At 37.0% G+C, this 16,590-nt stretch overlaps 1 protein-coding gene across 1 annotated transcript; it reads left to right on the top strand.

The window, feature by feature from the left end:
* Positions 1-1,973: 1,973 nt before the first annotated feature.
* LOC149818415 (Ribosomal L28 family) lies at positions 1,974-15,838 on the top strand. The gene is made up of 2 exons (XM_089984373.1): positions 1,974-2,259; positions 14,871-15,838. Exons 1-2 carry the CDS (start codon positions 2,063-2,065, stop codon positions 15,301-15,303), a joined length of 630 nt encoding a protein of 209 aa, XP_089840499.1. The 5' UTR covers positions 1,974-2,062; the 3' UTR covers positions 15,304-15,838.
* The last annotated feature ends 752 nt before the right edge of the window (positions 15,839-16,590 follow it).

Raw genomic sequence — 16,590 nt, 5'->3', positions numbered from 1 at the left:
ATTTAAGATTTTGAAAACAAGAGTGTTGGATCTCGAAAATGATATGCAATGACATGAAATGCGATAAAATGACATGATATAATATGAAATGGTATGAAATGATTACAAAATGCAAACCCTAGATGAGGGATTTGAAGTCCCAGACCCCTGACAGAGACAAAGAATTGAAAATTCCTGTCCAAAGATAGAAATTGATGTATTGCATATCAGATCCGCTATTGGATCCGATCCAAATATGAATTGGGTCTCGGATATAGCTAAAATTTTGGATAAAGGAATCAATTCGAGCCTAGGTTGATACTTGTACCAGCTTGAGAAATGATAAAATAATGTTTTAGACAAAATAATCTGAGAATTTTTGTTTTCCCCTGCAGGGCGGAGAGTGACACTAAAAAATGAGGTTTTAACCGGTTTCTAGAGTTTCTAAACTGAGAGAAACTAAAAAGACACTAACTTGACTAAACTCCTAGGCTGGATGACCGAGAAATGACATCATTCTCAGTGAAATAGTGAGAAATAAACACTGAAGTGAGGTGAGTAACGAGACTGTATTGGGTTTGAGATAAAATGAAGATAAGTTATACTGAGATGAATTAAATTTAGAGCTCAAACACCAGCTAGAATGACTGGACTTAGCTCAATTTTAGCTGAAAAGAACTGAAATAGGCTAAAATGAACTCCAAGACTATGAAAAATGGATTTGAACTGAAACCTGACCACTTAAACGTCTAGTGAGCTCAAGTTAGTCTCAAGGAAGCATGATTAACTAGAATTGACAGACTCAAGAACAATTGACTAGAATTCTAGCTAGAAATGAGCTCATTTCTCAAGAAATGAACCAATTTTAGTCGAAATTGTCAGAAATGAATAGGATTCTCTCATTGCGAGCTCAGAAAAGCTAGAAATAACTGACATTCTAACTATTCTGAGCTTTAAAATAAGCTTAGTTGGGTCTGATTGACAAGAGTCTAAGGTGACCTAGGGGTAAAATAAAAATTTTACTGACAAAAAGGGCAAAATGATACATAAACGAGGACAAACTTAGGGGTAGACTCCTAAGGAGATTGACATATGCTAAAAGGGTGTATTTGAAGATGACCGAGGAAAATTTAGATTGTTTACACACTCCTAGTAATTGTGAGTTGGTTCGAATGCTAGTGCAATCACATTTTTCAAAAGGCATACAACCTTGAAATATGAGACTGCACTAGGCATTACCTTTATTTAGTTGTTGGGTCCTATTGGACTTGGTCAAGCACCTCAACATCAGACTTAGACTTGGACAATTAGGCGGGCAAAAAGGCCCAACAGGCCCCAGCTAGGGCCGAGCTAGGGATGTCAATGACATCCAACCCAAACCTGAACTTGAACCCGATTAGTTGGATTTGGTAGCAAAATTAAGATCCAATTAATAATCAAATCGGGATTCATTTCTTAGTTTTGCATCCTTATTCAATTATGAATCAATATTAGGGATGGCGGTGGACCGGAGACCCATCCCAACCTACGTCATTTGGGGCGAGGATGGAAGACATGAAGTAGAGAGTGAACTGGGGACGAAAGTAACCATCAAAACCCGTACAAGGATGAAGGGCAAAATTTTGAGACATGGCAGGGGTGGAGAGCTTGTCCCCGCCTCACCCACCCCGGTCCTATGCCATTTTAAGCTAGTTGTATCTAGATTCGACTTTGTATGGTCCTATCCAACTTGAAATCCTAATCATAATCTGCTTATGTCAAATTTGATTAGGTTGGACTTGGTAATGAATAAATCCAACCCAAAATCCAAACCCGTTTACATCCTTAGGCCGAGCTCTTTAGGCGAACTAGTTAACATTCCGGACCTATCGGGTCCTATGTATTTTACACATGAGCTTGGCCCGTTTCGGTACCGATTACTTAATCGGACCGGGAGTAATCCAAGTTTAATAGGGTCTGGGCTGCATTTTCCACCCTACCGGGTGATGTCGGACCCGTTTACAGGCCTAGGTAGACGCTTTGCCCTCTTCGCTCGCTCCCCGCTTCGAGAGAGAGAGAGAGAGAGAGAGAGAGAGAGAGAGAGATGTCGTTTCGATCGAGAGAGATGTTCAACAAGCTCGTCCGCAAAGTGGGTAGGGACAATTTGGCTCCAGGCGTAGAAGAATCGCTGAAGAAGTGCCTCCCCGACAAGAAATGCGTGATGGGTAGGGCGAAAAGGGGGCTCTACGCCGGCCGCCACATCCAATTTGGCAACCAAGTCAGCGAAGATGGTGGAAACAAGTAACACCCACTTCGTATTTTCCCTTTTTTTGAAAGAACTTGTAGTTCTGAGAACGATCTCAATGTTGGTTTCGATCGAATCAGTTGCTTTCTTATGGAAGTTTTGGTATGTTGGTTGTTTTCTTTTATTAGATCGTGAAGGGTTTGACGCACATTGGCTTCTACTTGTCTCTGGTTCTCGATCGTTTTTGCTTGTTTTCTCATTTTTCTTGTGACTGGAAATGATTGGTCGCTTAGTTAGGGATCTTCATGATTAAAGTCTAAGGAGGGATTTTAGAGTATAATTTTGGGGTTCTAAGCTGTGTTCCTATGGGTATTGGGTGATTAGTTGGTACCATATTTTGTTGGGTTATATAATCAATGCATGTAACTGCATGTTTTGAGTGCGGAGCTTTTGTAGGCTTAACAACATTTGAGTTAAACTGAGGAAGTGATTTTTTTAATAATTTAGGTGGTAGCTTGGTGGTGCTTTTATTTATTTTATGCTGTTTTATGTTTCTCTCATCGATGCTAGGCGAAGCTTCTTCACTGGTTCGTGTTAAAAATATAATCTAATCCTGGCTTATCTTTGTGGTGCTTTTATTTTTCTGATTAGTCTGAAGAACTTGGTTGGTAAAATTTCCTTTTTCCTTTTTGTTTCTTTTTATTTTTTATTTTTTTGTCTTTGGTTGGTTATGATTATCAAGTCACTACTAAACACACTAAAACATTTCTAGGCTAGTGCTTGCTTCTTAAAATTCATGTTTTTGTTTTTACTTATATCGCAGACAATCATTTCTAGTCGGTGCGTTCCTGGGATAAATTGCATTTTCAGCAAATAATTCTCCACTTAACATGTATAATGGTCTCAAATGCTCCCCTAGATGTGAGCTTCATGTTTGGGAGCCGTTTCACGTTCTCTGCAACTTTATGAGCCAGTAGTTTGGCTAGCCAACTATAGTTTCCAACAGTCAGGTGAAAGAGCAAGAAGTGTATATCTGGTAAATGATTAGAAGAAGAATTGATAGGGTAGGGACAGTCAGACTTCTAGCATTGATGGACTAGGCCAGCAAGCCCTTGAAATCCGGTGAATGGTAAGGCAATATATGGTTGTAACAGTGGTGTGGTTGTATCTGACCAGTGAATGCGAGTGTAACTGATGCTTTAAGGGGGGGAATGATGGTGGAAGACGGGTGGGTGAGGAAGAGGGTTTAGATGAAATGGTATGTATTAAATATGTGAGGTGGAGGATAGATGGGAGATGAATCAGTGGGAAAATTATATCATTTTTCTTTACCAGAAAGTATTTGGATCATGATGTTTTATTTGCTACATCGATCCTTCCAAAGAAACACACTCTTTTTGTCATTTCTTATGCAAAGATTTGTTTTGTCTTTGGAGTTTCGCTACATTGTTGTGATGGTTGGTATAGGGACAGGCATATCACATTAGTTACATGTTAAAACTTTGATTCATGTGCTTTGTGCTGTATGGCCCTAAAGGATTTAAGAACATATTCAAGATTGGACCTAAAAGCTACTTCTATGCAAAAAGGCTTGCATTCACATTCTCTCCTCTCAAGTGCTGTTAGGTTGCTGTGACTAGCATTCTTAAAGTAGCATCGTGTTGTGACTTGCTTATAGCAACTGATTCACAAAGTATTATGTATGTATTCTAAGATGAACTATGTTGATCTTAAAACCAATTCAAGGAGTGATGATAATCGCTAGAGTTGTGGGTTGTAGGACACATTATGTCATCAGTTACACATTGCAACATAAAGTTTCAAACCACTCAACCATCTATTGACTCTTAGAATGGCTGATTTGATTGGATTCACTAGTACTCATTAGCCTGAGTTGACGTGAATCCCATTATTATATGTCTTCTTAAATGATCAAATTGTGGTCTTTGAGTGTGGCTGATAGCAGGGAGAGATAATATGATCTATTGCAGGTCACGGCTTACCCAAAATTACAACTGTTGCTTGTTTGACAAACTATTTATAGGTGAAAATAATGGCATTGTTTAGGTGGTTCTTTGTAGAAACAAGAGCATTGAGGTAAAGGTTCAGCATACTTGGTATCACAGTCACTGATATCACCAATGTTTTGAAAATATCATGATATTATTGGTATTTCAAGGTCAGCCAATGGTTCCCCGATATTTTCAAAATATTGCTAAACCCTAAAATATCGCTATATTATCACAGTATTTTCTCCATATTTTCAATTTTTTTTTTATATTTTGTAATTTTTTCTTTAAAATTCTGCATTATGTCTTATCTTTTTTATTATTCATAGCTTCTGAGACTTTCCCGAGAATAATCACTTTTTGAAAATATCTCCAAGAAAAACGCTCACCGAGAAATTACCATGAACAATACAGATTACTATGCTTGGTATTGCATGATTCAATTATCATTGGTAATAAGCATGGTTGCCAGTTGAGGATGCGGGAGCGGGAAGCGAGGCACTTTCAAAATTTTAGGAAGCGAGAAGCGTGGGACCACTTAGGAGCGAATCAAGAATCGTCTCGGAAGCGACCTAGGAAGTGAGGGGGAAGCGAAAAAAAAAATACAAATAAAAAATACAAAAAAATGAAAAAAATGGGGAAGCGAGGGGGAAGCGTGTTTCCCATTTAAAAATGGTGCTTCCCCGCGCGTTTCGGAAGCACGATGTTTCGCACTTCTGAAGCGCGCTTTGGGGAAGCGTGCTTCCCCATCTACCTATACGCTTCCGGTAACTTTGGTAATAAGCTCATGATCATAAAAGTGAAGTGCTTTTCTTTTTTTTGTCTTTTGGACTATGTCACAAAAACATGAGTATGTACGTGGCCTCGTAAACGTGATTCTAATTCAGCAAATTTTTAAAAAGTATGACACTGTGACACACACACACACATATATATGTATTATATATTATAATTAAGATGAAGTCTTCGTTATTAATATAAAATATTTTGTATTGTTTAATTTAAAATTTAATAGGAGTTTTTTGTGTTCTATATTAACTACTTATGAAAACATTTTTGTTAAGATGATACATTTAATGAAACATTTTACATGGACTACTTACAAGGGCATTTTCATAATATTTTAAGTGAGATGATAGTAGCACCCCCCCCCCCCCCCCTCTCTCTTTATCTCTCATAATGGGACTCGAAAAAAGAAAAAGAAGAGGAAAAGAAGAAATGGCATGATAGACTGATTTGACATGTCATCTCTCTCTCTCTCTCTGACCAGTCAAAACTCCACACAAGAAAACACATTTCTTTTTAGTTTAGAAAGCCCCAAACATAGCTAAAGTGGTAAACAATGTTCATGAGTCAAACACATTTTGGAGCGTGTCACCAGTGTGTCGCATGCAAAAACGTGTCGGACATTGTGTCCGAGTGTGTCATCTGTGACAAGGGCCCATTTGGGTGTGTAACGTAGCTTTTGGGAGATTGAAGATAAAGCTGTTTGTCAGGGTGAACTATGGAAGTAAAATCATATTCAGCTCCTAGATTGTCATCCAATTTTTATGTTCAACATAGGTTTGAAGAATTGGCCTTATGAGTTGAATGTCAGGGATACTGCTTCTGCCCGTAATATGGCAGAGGACTGGAAAATATTGCACTGTATCCACTTTGCCAAATTGCCAACTTTGACAGTCTAATACACACGATGCATTATTTTGACCTTCATCCACCATGAACTTGAAACACTTAGTCAAGGATGGAAAATGATAGATTTGGTAAAGGAACCATTTTACCTCCCTGCTTTCAGAACCTTGAATGAAAAGTTCAATGTCACTTGACATGACAAAAGAAATCTCATGACTCGAATTTGATCATATGAATCACACTTCCAAGAAAAATTGTTCATATAAGATGTACAAGTACAAATTTGGATTTAGTTGGCCACTGAACAGGAGGTAATTCATATAACCATGCATCAGAATTTTTTTAGATTGATCAGCAAGAGAAATAAAAATTAAGTGAATTAATTTACTTTCTGCAAGTTATTTGTGACCGGGACAGCTTTGTAGAACTGAATACCTGTTGCAGATATTATAAATTGCACTTAGGATATACATTGTTGCACTTGCTGGCAATAACTAATTCTCTCCATTGAAATAAACTCCAGCTGTCCAATTAAGTTCTGCTTTGTTAGACTACAGATGTACCTTCTTCATGAGGATACTGAGTATGCACTGGCTGCCGCTGAACAAAGTAGCAAAGGTATTTGCCTTTGATGTGATTTAATGGGGAGGCTCTCAAGGACTGAGCCTGTTCCATGGCCATGATGGAGCTCTTTCTAAAATATTCTGAAGAGATGAGTTATTTGCAGCCAGGGATTTTGTGGAACTGCTGTTGTATGATGATTTACAAGGTATGGGGCATTTATTAGTGATCATATTAGGTGAATCTATAGAAAGTGATCATATCCTGACTGGCTGTTCACCTTTTTGACATAGTTTTTATAGGGTTGCCCGAGGACTTGGCGATATGTGGACGATGTTGATTCATCAATTATTGTGGAAACTATGAATGCTTTCCTAGAAACCCAATGTTGACAAAAGAAGTATGCATCAAGAATCTTTCACTTTGTTATCATATAAGCCTCATTTTCTCCCTTGAGTCCTTTCACTTGTCTCACCATACCTTTGTGAATTTGCCTTACACATAATCAAGTTTCGAATAACTTGATACTTTAAACACTCAAAATATATGACAGCACAAAATAGCATTCAAATGCTTTACACCACAGAAAGAAGAGAAGTGCTTCAAATGCACTATATTGATAAGCATAAGGGGACAAACCCCCCTTCAACTATTACACTTACAATGGGTTTAAAACACCCTTATTTATACAGTAAAGCAGCTAATGAAGAGACGTTGGGCTGTTCCCAACGGCTCTTATTAGAGCTGTTGGGATTCAGCCCAATGGGGGCTTCAGCCCAACGACTCTTTGTGTACAGAGTCAGACTGTGTACAACAGTCAGTAGCTGACTGTTGTACACTGTACTGACTGTGTACAGAAAAAGTACAAAAAGAAGAAAAAAAGGAAAAGCTTTGGCCCAACGACTCTTTGTGTACGGAGTCAGACTGTGTACAACAGTACACTGTACACAGTCAGCTACTGACTGTGTACAGAAAAAGTACAAAAAAAAAGAAAATTACAAAAAAAAGAAAATTATAGAAGATAAAAACAAAAATACAAGAATATACATATATACTTTAAATATGTATTTATATACATATATATACTCTTGTATTACGAAGAGTATATATATATATATATTCAAGTATATACATATATGTATTATTTTCTACCAATCTCCCTCAAACTTAGGGTGAAATCACCGAAAGTTTGTTTAGTAAAAAAATGAATCTTGGTGAGCACAATGCCTTGGTGAAGAAATCCGCAAGTTGACATTCTGATGTCACGTAGGGAAGATCAATAGTCTTCTTTAAATATTTTTCATGTACAAAATGACAATCCATCTCTATATGCTTAGTTCTTTCATGAAACGTATGATTTCGAGCTATGTATATGGAGCTCTTGTTGTCACAACATAATCTTGTAGGATTCTGAAGATGAATTCCTATATCTGAAATGAGTTGTTTGAGCCACACGATCTCTATGGTAGCAGTCGCCATTGTTCTATATGCAGCTTCTGTGGATGATAGTGACACATTTTGTTGTTTCTTTCACCTCCATGAAATCAAATATTCACCTAGAAATACACAAAAACCAGTTGTTGAGCGCTTATTATTTGGATCCCCTCCCCAATCAGCATCAGAGTATGCAATAAGATCTAAGGAGGAAGAAGAGGATAAAAAAAAACCCTTATTTATTGTGCTTCTAATGTATTTGATAATTCTCGTTACTGCACTCATATGAGCTGATGTTGGAGCGTGTTGAAATTGACTGGCTATATGTACAACATGAGCTATGTCTGGTCTTGTAATACTTAAATACATAAGAGATCCCACGAGCTGTCTAAAGGGAGTTGGATTGTCCAAAGGAACTCCATCATCGGCTCATATCTTCATTCCAAGAGTCTCTGGTGAGCAAGAAATATCGGTGGATGATTGTTTCAAATATTTGGGATCTATCATTCAAAAGTATGGAGAAATTGATGGAGATGTAAATCATAGGATAAAGGTTGGGTGGATGAAATGGAAAAGTGCAACTAGAGTGTTGTGCGATCGTAGAATGCCTTTATGGTTGAAGGGAAAGTTTTATAGGACGACTATTAGGCCTGCTTTACTATATGGTACGAAATGTTGGGCTGTCAAGAGACATCATATTTAAAAAATGAGTGTAGCTGAGATGCGTATGCTTAGATGGATGTGTGGAAATACAATAAAAGATAAGATTCAGAACGAGGAGATACATAAGAAGGTAGGCGTTGCACCCATTGAAAATAAGATGAGAGAGAATCGTTTACGGTGGTTTGGACATATTCGACGAAGGCCTAATGATAACTCCAGTTAGAATGATGGAGAAATGAGAAAATATATTAGTTAAAAGAGGTCGGGGTAGGCCTAGGAAGACATAGATGGAGATGATAGGAGAGGATATGAATGCTTTGAACCTCACCGAGGACATGTCATTGGATAGAAATGATTGGAGGAGAAGGATTCACGTGGAAGACCCATAATGATTTTCTTTTTTGGTTCATATCGCCGACCCCAATTGTTTTGAGATGAAGGCGTAGTTGTTGTTGTTGTAGTCTTGACCTGCCAATAATATCTGAAGCAAACTTGGTTTGTGACAATATGTACCCTTTGTTAGAGTATGATACTTCTATACCAAGAAAGTATGTTAGGAACCCAAAATCTGTCATTTCAAAAGAATTTTTCAAAAACTGTTTGACTTTCTTGATTCCTTCTTTGTCACTGCCTGTAATCAACATATCATCAACATATAAAAATAAGATTATAATACCTGCAGAAGAATTCTTGATAAATAACGTTGTATCAGTATAACATGGTTTAAAACCATATCTTGTAATAACATTGTTAAACGTATCAAACCAAGCTTTAGGTGCTTGTTTGAGGCCATATAGTGTCTTTTTTAATTTAAGTACTTTACCTGAAGTAATTATCAGTCCAGGTGAAACATCCATGTATACTTTCTCATTAAGATTCTCATTCAAAAAAGCATTTTTAACATCTATTTGCAATATATTCTAATTTTTAATAGCTGAAATAGCTACAAGCATTCAAACAGTGGTCATTCTGGCAACAGGAGCAAAAGTTTTTTCATAATCCACTCTATGTTCTTGAGAATATCCTTTGACAACTAGTCTGGCTTTATGCCTTTCCAATGATCCATCACTTTTGGTTTTTACTTTAAAAACCCATCTACATCCTATGGTTTTCTTTCCAATGGGTAAATTTAAAAATTTTCAAGTGTTAGCTTCTTTAAGAGCATCTAATTCTATATGCATAGCTTTTATCCATTCGGGTAAATTTTTTGCTTCATTGTAACATGATGGTTCAAAATATGAATGAATAGGTATAAGACATGCTCTATGTTTAGGAGAAAATGAGTCATAAGACATAAATTTGTTTGGAATTCTTGATATTCGTTCAGATCTACGAATGGTAGTTTGTTCTGAAGGAGTTTCTAATGCTTCATGATTGCTTTGATTTACACTTTCATTAGTTGCATTTTGATTTCTTCTAGTGTATATTATTGGTTCAACTATTCTATCTTTAATAGGAGATTCTACATAATTATTTTCATCATTAGACAACAGTTTAAACAAGAAAGAGTAATCAGAATTTATGTCTTGTGACATGTTTCCTTCAACAAAATTAACATTTCTTGAGACAAGAAGCTTATCATTTTTTATATTGTAGCGTTTAAATCTTTTTTGTGTTTCAGAGTAACCAATGAACGCACAAGGGATAACTTTAGAAGATAGTTTATCTCCTTTATCATTTAAAACATAACATTTACAACCAAAGATCCTCAGTCTTTGATAGTCAGGTTGATATTTGAATAATTTTTCAAAGGAAATTTCATTGGACAATGTTTTTGAGGGCATCCTATTTATAAGATATACTGAAGTTAATGCAGCGTCAGCCCAAAGATTTTTTGGAACATTTTTAGCAATAAGAAGAGTCCTTGTAGTTTCCATAATGTGTTTGTGTTTTCTTTCTGAAATTTCGTTTTGTTGTGGAGTTCTATGACACGATCTTTGATGTAAGATTCCATCATTTTCTAAAAATTGTTTAAATTCATTTGACAAATATTCTCTTCCAGAGTCAGTTATGAGGATTTTGAGTTTACTTTCAAATTGATTTTTAATCATGTTATGATATATTTTGAAAATTATAAATACATCGAATTTAAACTTCAGAAAGTAAATCCAACAATATCTAGTGAAATCATCGATAAACACAACGTATTAGGAGAATCCTCCTTTAGAGGCAACAGGAGCAAGACGAATGAACTAATTCAAATGGCATTGAAGAATAAAAAGTTCTTTGACCATAAGGCAAGACTGTCATTTTACCAAGTAAACATTCTTTACATTCAAAATTATCTTTACAAAGATTCTTGGTAACAGATACAAAATTTAATTTACCTATATTTGGATGCCCAAGTCTATGATGCCAAGTCCATATATCTTTTGTTTGGGCAGTGTTACAAAAAGATTTCTTTGGAATACAAAGAAAATCCATATAATAAAGATCTCCTTGTTTAGAACCTTCCCCAATCAATTTCTCGGACTTGTGATCTTGCACCCAACATTTACTTGATGAGAAAATGACATCATATCCATGATTTGAGATTTGAGAAACTAAAAGTAGGTTAAGATGAAGTTTTGGTATAAGTCTTATTTTTGGAATATAAAATTTGTTATGTTTTGTCAAATCATTTTTAAAAATTTCAACACCCTCTATTTTCAAGGCAGTGCTATCGGCAGTGGAAACAAATGATGCATTTAAATTAGGTTGACATTCGGATAATATAGACTTATGTGAGGTCATATGAAAAGAAGCTCCTGAATCAAGAAACCAATAGCACATACCAAGAGTAGAAGATGATGCAATGGCCGCTTCCGAGGTAGATCCTTTGAGTAATGGTTGCAATGCATCCATTAGTTGAGATAATGATTTTGGTGAGGTCTTTGAGATTCAAAGTATCCTCATCTTGTTTTGATGGTGTAGTGGCAACACATTTTTCTTGAGCCCTATATTTGTATCTAGGACATTGAGGCCTAATATGATCCAGTTCATTACAGTTATGGCAAAAGATTTTTTATTCTCCTATATTCTTACTAAAATGAGGAGGTTTGTATGACTTGATGTAATGTCCTGGTTTAGATGCGGCAAATGCACAATCTTCTTCTGGGTCATTGCTAGAATTAGCAAGTACACTAACATTTTTACTCATATTTAGCCTAGTTTCTTCTCCACTAAGTTTAGTGAGAATCTCATGAATAGGAGGAGGTAACGAAGATGATAGTAAGGTGGTCCTTGTTTGTTCAAACTCAGGTCTCAAATCATAGAGAAAAGCAAAGAGTCTATCTTAACTCTTCACATTTCTATACACTTACCTTCCCATTTGGGTTCAAATTGGGCAAGTTGGGTCCACATGGAAGATAACTTCATAAAGTAATCTCTTACATTTTTATCTCTTTGTTTGATATTTCTAACATTTTCTTGGAGATAATACTTGTGAGCTATATCTTCTTCGGTAAACATACCTTTAAGATATTTGCATGTTTCATTAGCCTTTTTGTAGCACAATAAGTTTGAGGCAATTTTTGTTTTCACTCCACTTAACATCCATTAAAGAATTTTTGCGTTTTTCATTTTTCATTCATCTAATTTCTTATAGTATTCTTCCATGACTTTATCTCTTTCGTCAAGACTAGTCTCAATCCCATTTTCACCTAATGTAATTTGGGGAGTAGGTTCAAGAATAATACCTCTTACGAATCCCCACAAACCTTAACCCTTGATAAATGTCTCGAAGTGTCCCGCCCAAATGTTGTAGTTGCTTCCTTCAAGTTTGAATGGCGGAATAAAGTTGGAGTTGCTTGTATTGTGTGGGAAAAATTCACCCATGGTGAATTAGAAGAGAAGGATCACCGCCACTACGGAGAATAAGCACACTTTTCGAAGCAGTCCACCAATGCACTTTTGATCATGCACCAAATACCATGTGAATTTGCCTTAGACACAATCAAGTTTCGAATAACTTGATACTTTAAACACTCAAAATATATGACGGCACAAAATAGCATTCAAATGCTTTACACCACAGAAAGAAGCGAAGTGCTTCAAATGCACTGTATTGATAAGCATAGGGACAAAAACCCCTTCAACTATTACACTTACAATGGGTTTAAAACACCCTTATTTATACAGTAAAGCAGCTAATGAAGAGATGTTGGGCTTCAGCCCAACGACTCTTTGTGTACAGATTGTACACTGTACACAGTCAGCTACTGGCTGTGTACAGAAAAAGTACAAAAAGAAGAAAAAAAAGAAAAGCTTCAGCCCAACGACTCTTTGTGTACAGAGTCAGACTGTACAACAGTCGGTAGCTGACTGTTGTACACTGTACACAGTCAGCTACTGACTGTGTACAGAAAAGGTACAAAAAGAAGAAAAAAAAGAAAATTACAAAAAAAAGAAAATTACAGAAGATAAAAACAAAAATACAAGAATATACGTATATACTTTAAATATGTATTTATATATATATATATATTTATACATATATATACTCTTGTATTACGATATATATATATATATATATATATATATATATTCAAGTGTATACATATATGTATTATTTTCTAACAACCTTAACTCCTTTCATGTATACTCATAGAATGACCACTAACACATCACAGCAAGAGAGAGAAGTGTAGTATTAGTCAACTGAATACCAGAGGGGATTTTTGTCTGCTTTAGGAACACAAAGAGCACAATGGAGCTCTGGGACATGGCAGTGCTAAAAGTTGAGTCCCTTGAATTTGGAAAGCAAATAAAACGTCGGATGACTAAATGAAATTGCAAACATAAGTGGCTCATGCCATGTGGCTTGAAGTGGTGCACATGTACTAGTAGAAATAGTACAATTGGAGATGGTGGCTGTTCATACTATTGAGTGTAAACCATGGTTGCGACATGGGAAGCGGGAGCGGAAAGCGACATGGGAAGCGGGAGCGGGAAGCGAAGCACTTTCAAAATTTTAGGAAGCGGGAAGCGTGGGACCACTTAGGAGCGAGTCGGGAATCGTCTCGGAAGCGAGGGGGAAGCGAAAAAAAATAAAAAATAAAAAATACAAAAAAATTGAAAAAAATTGGGGAAGCGCGGGGGAAGCGTGATGGGAAGCGTGCTTCCCATTTAAAAGTGGCGCTTCCCCGCACGCTTCGGGGAAGCGCACTTCCCCTTTTACCTAGGCGCTTCTGGTAACTCTGGTGTAAACAGTGGACATCAAACTCAGTGATGACTTTTGTGTTGTTAGCAACGGCTACAGTTGCAAAATATCCACATTAATGCTCATGTCTCAATAATAAGGTTGCTCGACTAGGAAGCGGAAGCGGAAAATCATATGGAAAGCGGTAGCAAAAAGTGAGGCATTTTAAAATTCATAGAAAGCGAGAAGTGAGTCATTTTAAAATTCATAGGGAGTGCTAGACAATGAATCGAAAAGGAAGTGATCTGAGAATTGAATCGGAAGTAATATGGAAATCGAATGGAAGGTGAATAAAAACTAAAATAAAAATGACTTCTAAATTTTCATGATTTGTAGTGTAATAATTAAGTTTTTGCCAAAATCTAAAAACAATGGTTACCAATTTAAAGGAAACACATGGGAAGTGAGCAGGAAGTGTGAGAGGAAACACATAGAAAATATGAAAATAAGCGCGAGAGGACATATAGAAAGCGTGGATGAAACATGTGAGAAGCATAAGAAAAGCATAGGAGAATTGAGATTCCCATCAAATTTCAGAAGTGAAGAGTATCACACTTCCGAAGTGAATTTCGGGAAGTATGCTTCCCACCTATCCAGGAGTCTTTCGGTAGCACTGCTCAATAATGCCTAGACAATTAAGGGGTGGTTTGAGTAAAAAAATAAGAAAAAAAGATGTGTGGTTATTGGATTTTAAGTTGCTACAAGTCAACAAGATGTTGAAGCAAGGTCCTAGCATCCCTTCCATGTTGATGATTAATAACTAGCGACAAAGGAGTTTCTTGTACAGACAAGTATAGTTGATATAACTAGATATATTTGTAGTTTCTCTTTTATCCTTTTTTCCATAGATGGACTCTCTTTTCTTGTTTGTGCGGAAGCCCATATTTTCTATTTTCTTGAGATGTCATATGAATTACTTTACTTTCTGAGCTTGCTAATGATGGCACTTTCTTTCCAGCAAAGGGCTTACACTAAGTTTGTGTTTTTCTTTTTGCTTATCTTGTGCATAATGATCCATGCTCTTGCAGATTAATATACTTTTAGCCATGATTACTCTTCCGCACAATTGAAAATAAGGTGCACAGATTTTGCAATTTTCTGTCCATGTATGGATAGTCATATACTTGGTGCATGAATATGAACTGTTAGGACCACCTTGTGAAAACCCCTGTACTTTATTGCAACACAGGACAAGGCGAACCTGGAAACCAAATGTGCAAGAGAAGCGGCTTTTCAGTTACATCCTTGATCGGCACATTCGTGTCAAGGTCACAACGCATGCCCTCCGCTGCATTGACAAGGCCGGTGGCATTGATGAGTATTTATTGAACACACCCTATAAAAAGCTTGACAATGAAATGGCTTTGTTCTGGAAGGCCAGGATAGAGAAGATGTATGAAGAATTAGGAATGATAGAAGTGGGCTTCTTCCCACCTGAAGAGGAAGAGAAGCTAGAACAAGGCTTTCAACAGCTAAAAATTGCAAAAAGAGAGGAGAGAAGAGAAGCTCGAAGATTGGCCAGTCAAGGGCTGAAGAAAGGGGAGTTGATTGAAGGTGGCAAACAAGATGTGCCGGCTGGTGATGGTGTACCTGACCTCGCTCCACAAGAGACAACTGCATGATTTTTGTCTAATTGTTAGGGGTTCTTCAGGTACTGTCATGAAGATTGAAGGCATTTTCACACTCGAAGTTTTAGATGCAAGACAGGAAATTTCTTCTGCAATCGGGATGATGGTTGATTTGAGAGATGTTTAGGCCAAGGCAATCTGAGGAAAGTGCTGCCTGTCTCTACTTAATTGAGGTGCCATCAGTCCAGACGAGTGGGAGTGTCCTGCTGGAGACTTAATCCTGGTTTTGCTTTCATCTATCATCTAGTTCGATCTTCTTTAGTTCATTTCTATAATTATGGTGCTGTGCCAGGAACATGCCAAATGAAACTGTTGCCAAATTGCAAGAACTTGATGGCTGCATGCCTTTAGCTTGATGCATTCAATTTTATGGGTTTTAAAGTTCTTCTGGTAATGGTAATGACTGCCACACACGCACCCATAGACATCTGTTTATTCATGCAAGGATAAAGTTATTCATCCTCATGTAAACACACACACAAGACTCTATTCCAATATTTACAATGGAATCAAATTCATACTTCATGCATTTTATTTCCCGTCTCAATTAAGAGGAGTCATGAAAAGAACAGGTTCAAAATCACAATCTGATTCCTTTTTCAAAACCTGCTCCAGCTGCATGGGCCCTTCTCGCATTATATTGACATTGACAATTCTAAAAAACTACTCATACTATGAGTATAGGTCCATTTATGGGATCCATATGGGGTGATTGGGTTAGTTATATATAAATAAGAGCTGTAAAGATGGTTGGGCGTGAATGAAGCAATTGCGTGTTAGCACTTGGAGGTCTCTCTGCCTCAAAGGAGCTCTCTTCCTCTCTTTTTAATACCCTTCTCACCCTCCATCTCCCACTGCATCTCTCCATGCACTCGCGTTAAGTTAAGGTGGCTTTCCTTGTTGCATACAGCATTAAGTTACGATGGCTTTCCTTGTTGCATACACGCTACTTCAGCCTCCGCTCATGGTGTGCTCATGTGTGCCATCCCATGCACACCCCTTTTCTGTTGTGTGAACACTCTGATTGGTGCTGTGGTAAGCCTCTCCTTGTTGCACCCTTTCGTTGTGTGGTTGATATGCGCGCAAGCCCTTTGCAAAGCATTGTGTATCATATAGCACTGGAATAAAATGAAATATTCATGACTCATGAGACAAGTCATCAACAGTATTTGAAGGGCTGAAGAGAACCAACGGGAGTTTTGAATGACACCAAGCTTTGATATGTCCATGCAATGGATCTAAATACAATATACACAGTATAAGTGCAGAATATTGACAACC

Source organism: Nuphar pumila, chromosome 13 (genome assembly GCF_984573655.1).
Source record: "Nuphar pumila chromosome 13, dmNupPumi1.hap1.1, whole genome shotgun sequence".
Taxonomy (NCBI): Eukaryota; Viridiplantae; Streptophyta; class Magnoliopsida; order Nymphaeales; family Nymphaeaceae; genus Nuphar; species Nuphar pumila.
Note: the sequence above shows the minus strand (reverse complement) of the source record. Positions and strands in the feature narration are given on the sequence as shown.

Bases quoted from the DNA above. Each gene is read 5' to 3' on its own strand.
- LOC149818415 (XM_089984373.1), top strand. From the start codon at position 2,063: ATGTCGTTTCGATCGAGAGAGATGTTCAACAAGCTCGTCCGCAAAGTG. The intron at 2,260-14,870 runs GTAACACCCACT...ATTGCAACACAG, and splicing joins AGCGAAGATGGTGGAAACAA to GACAAGGCGAACCTGGAAAC.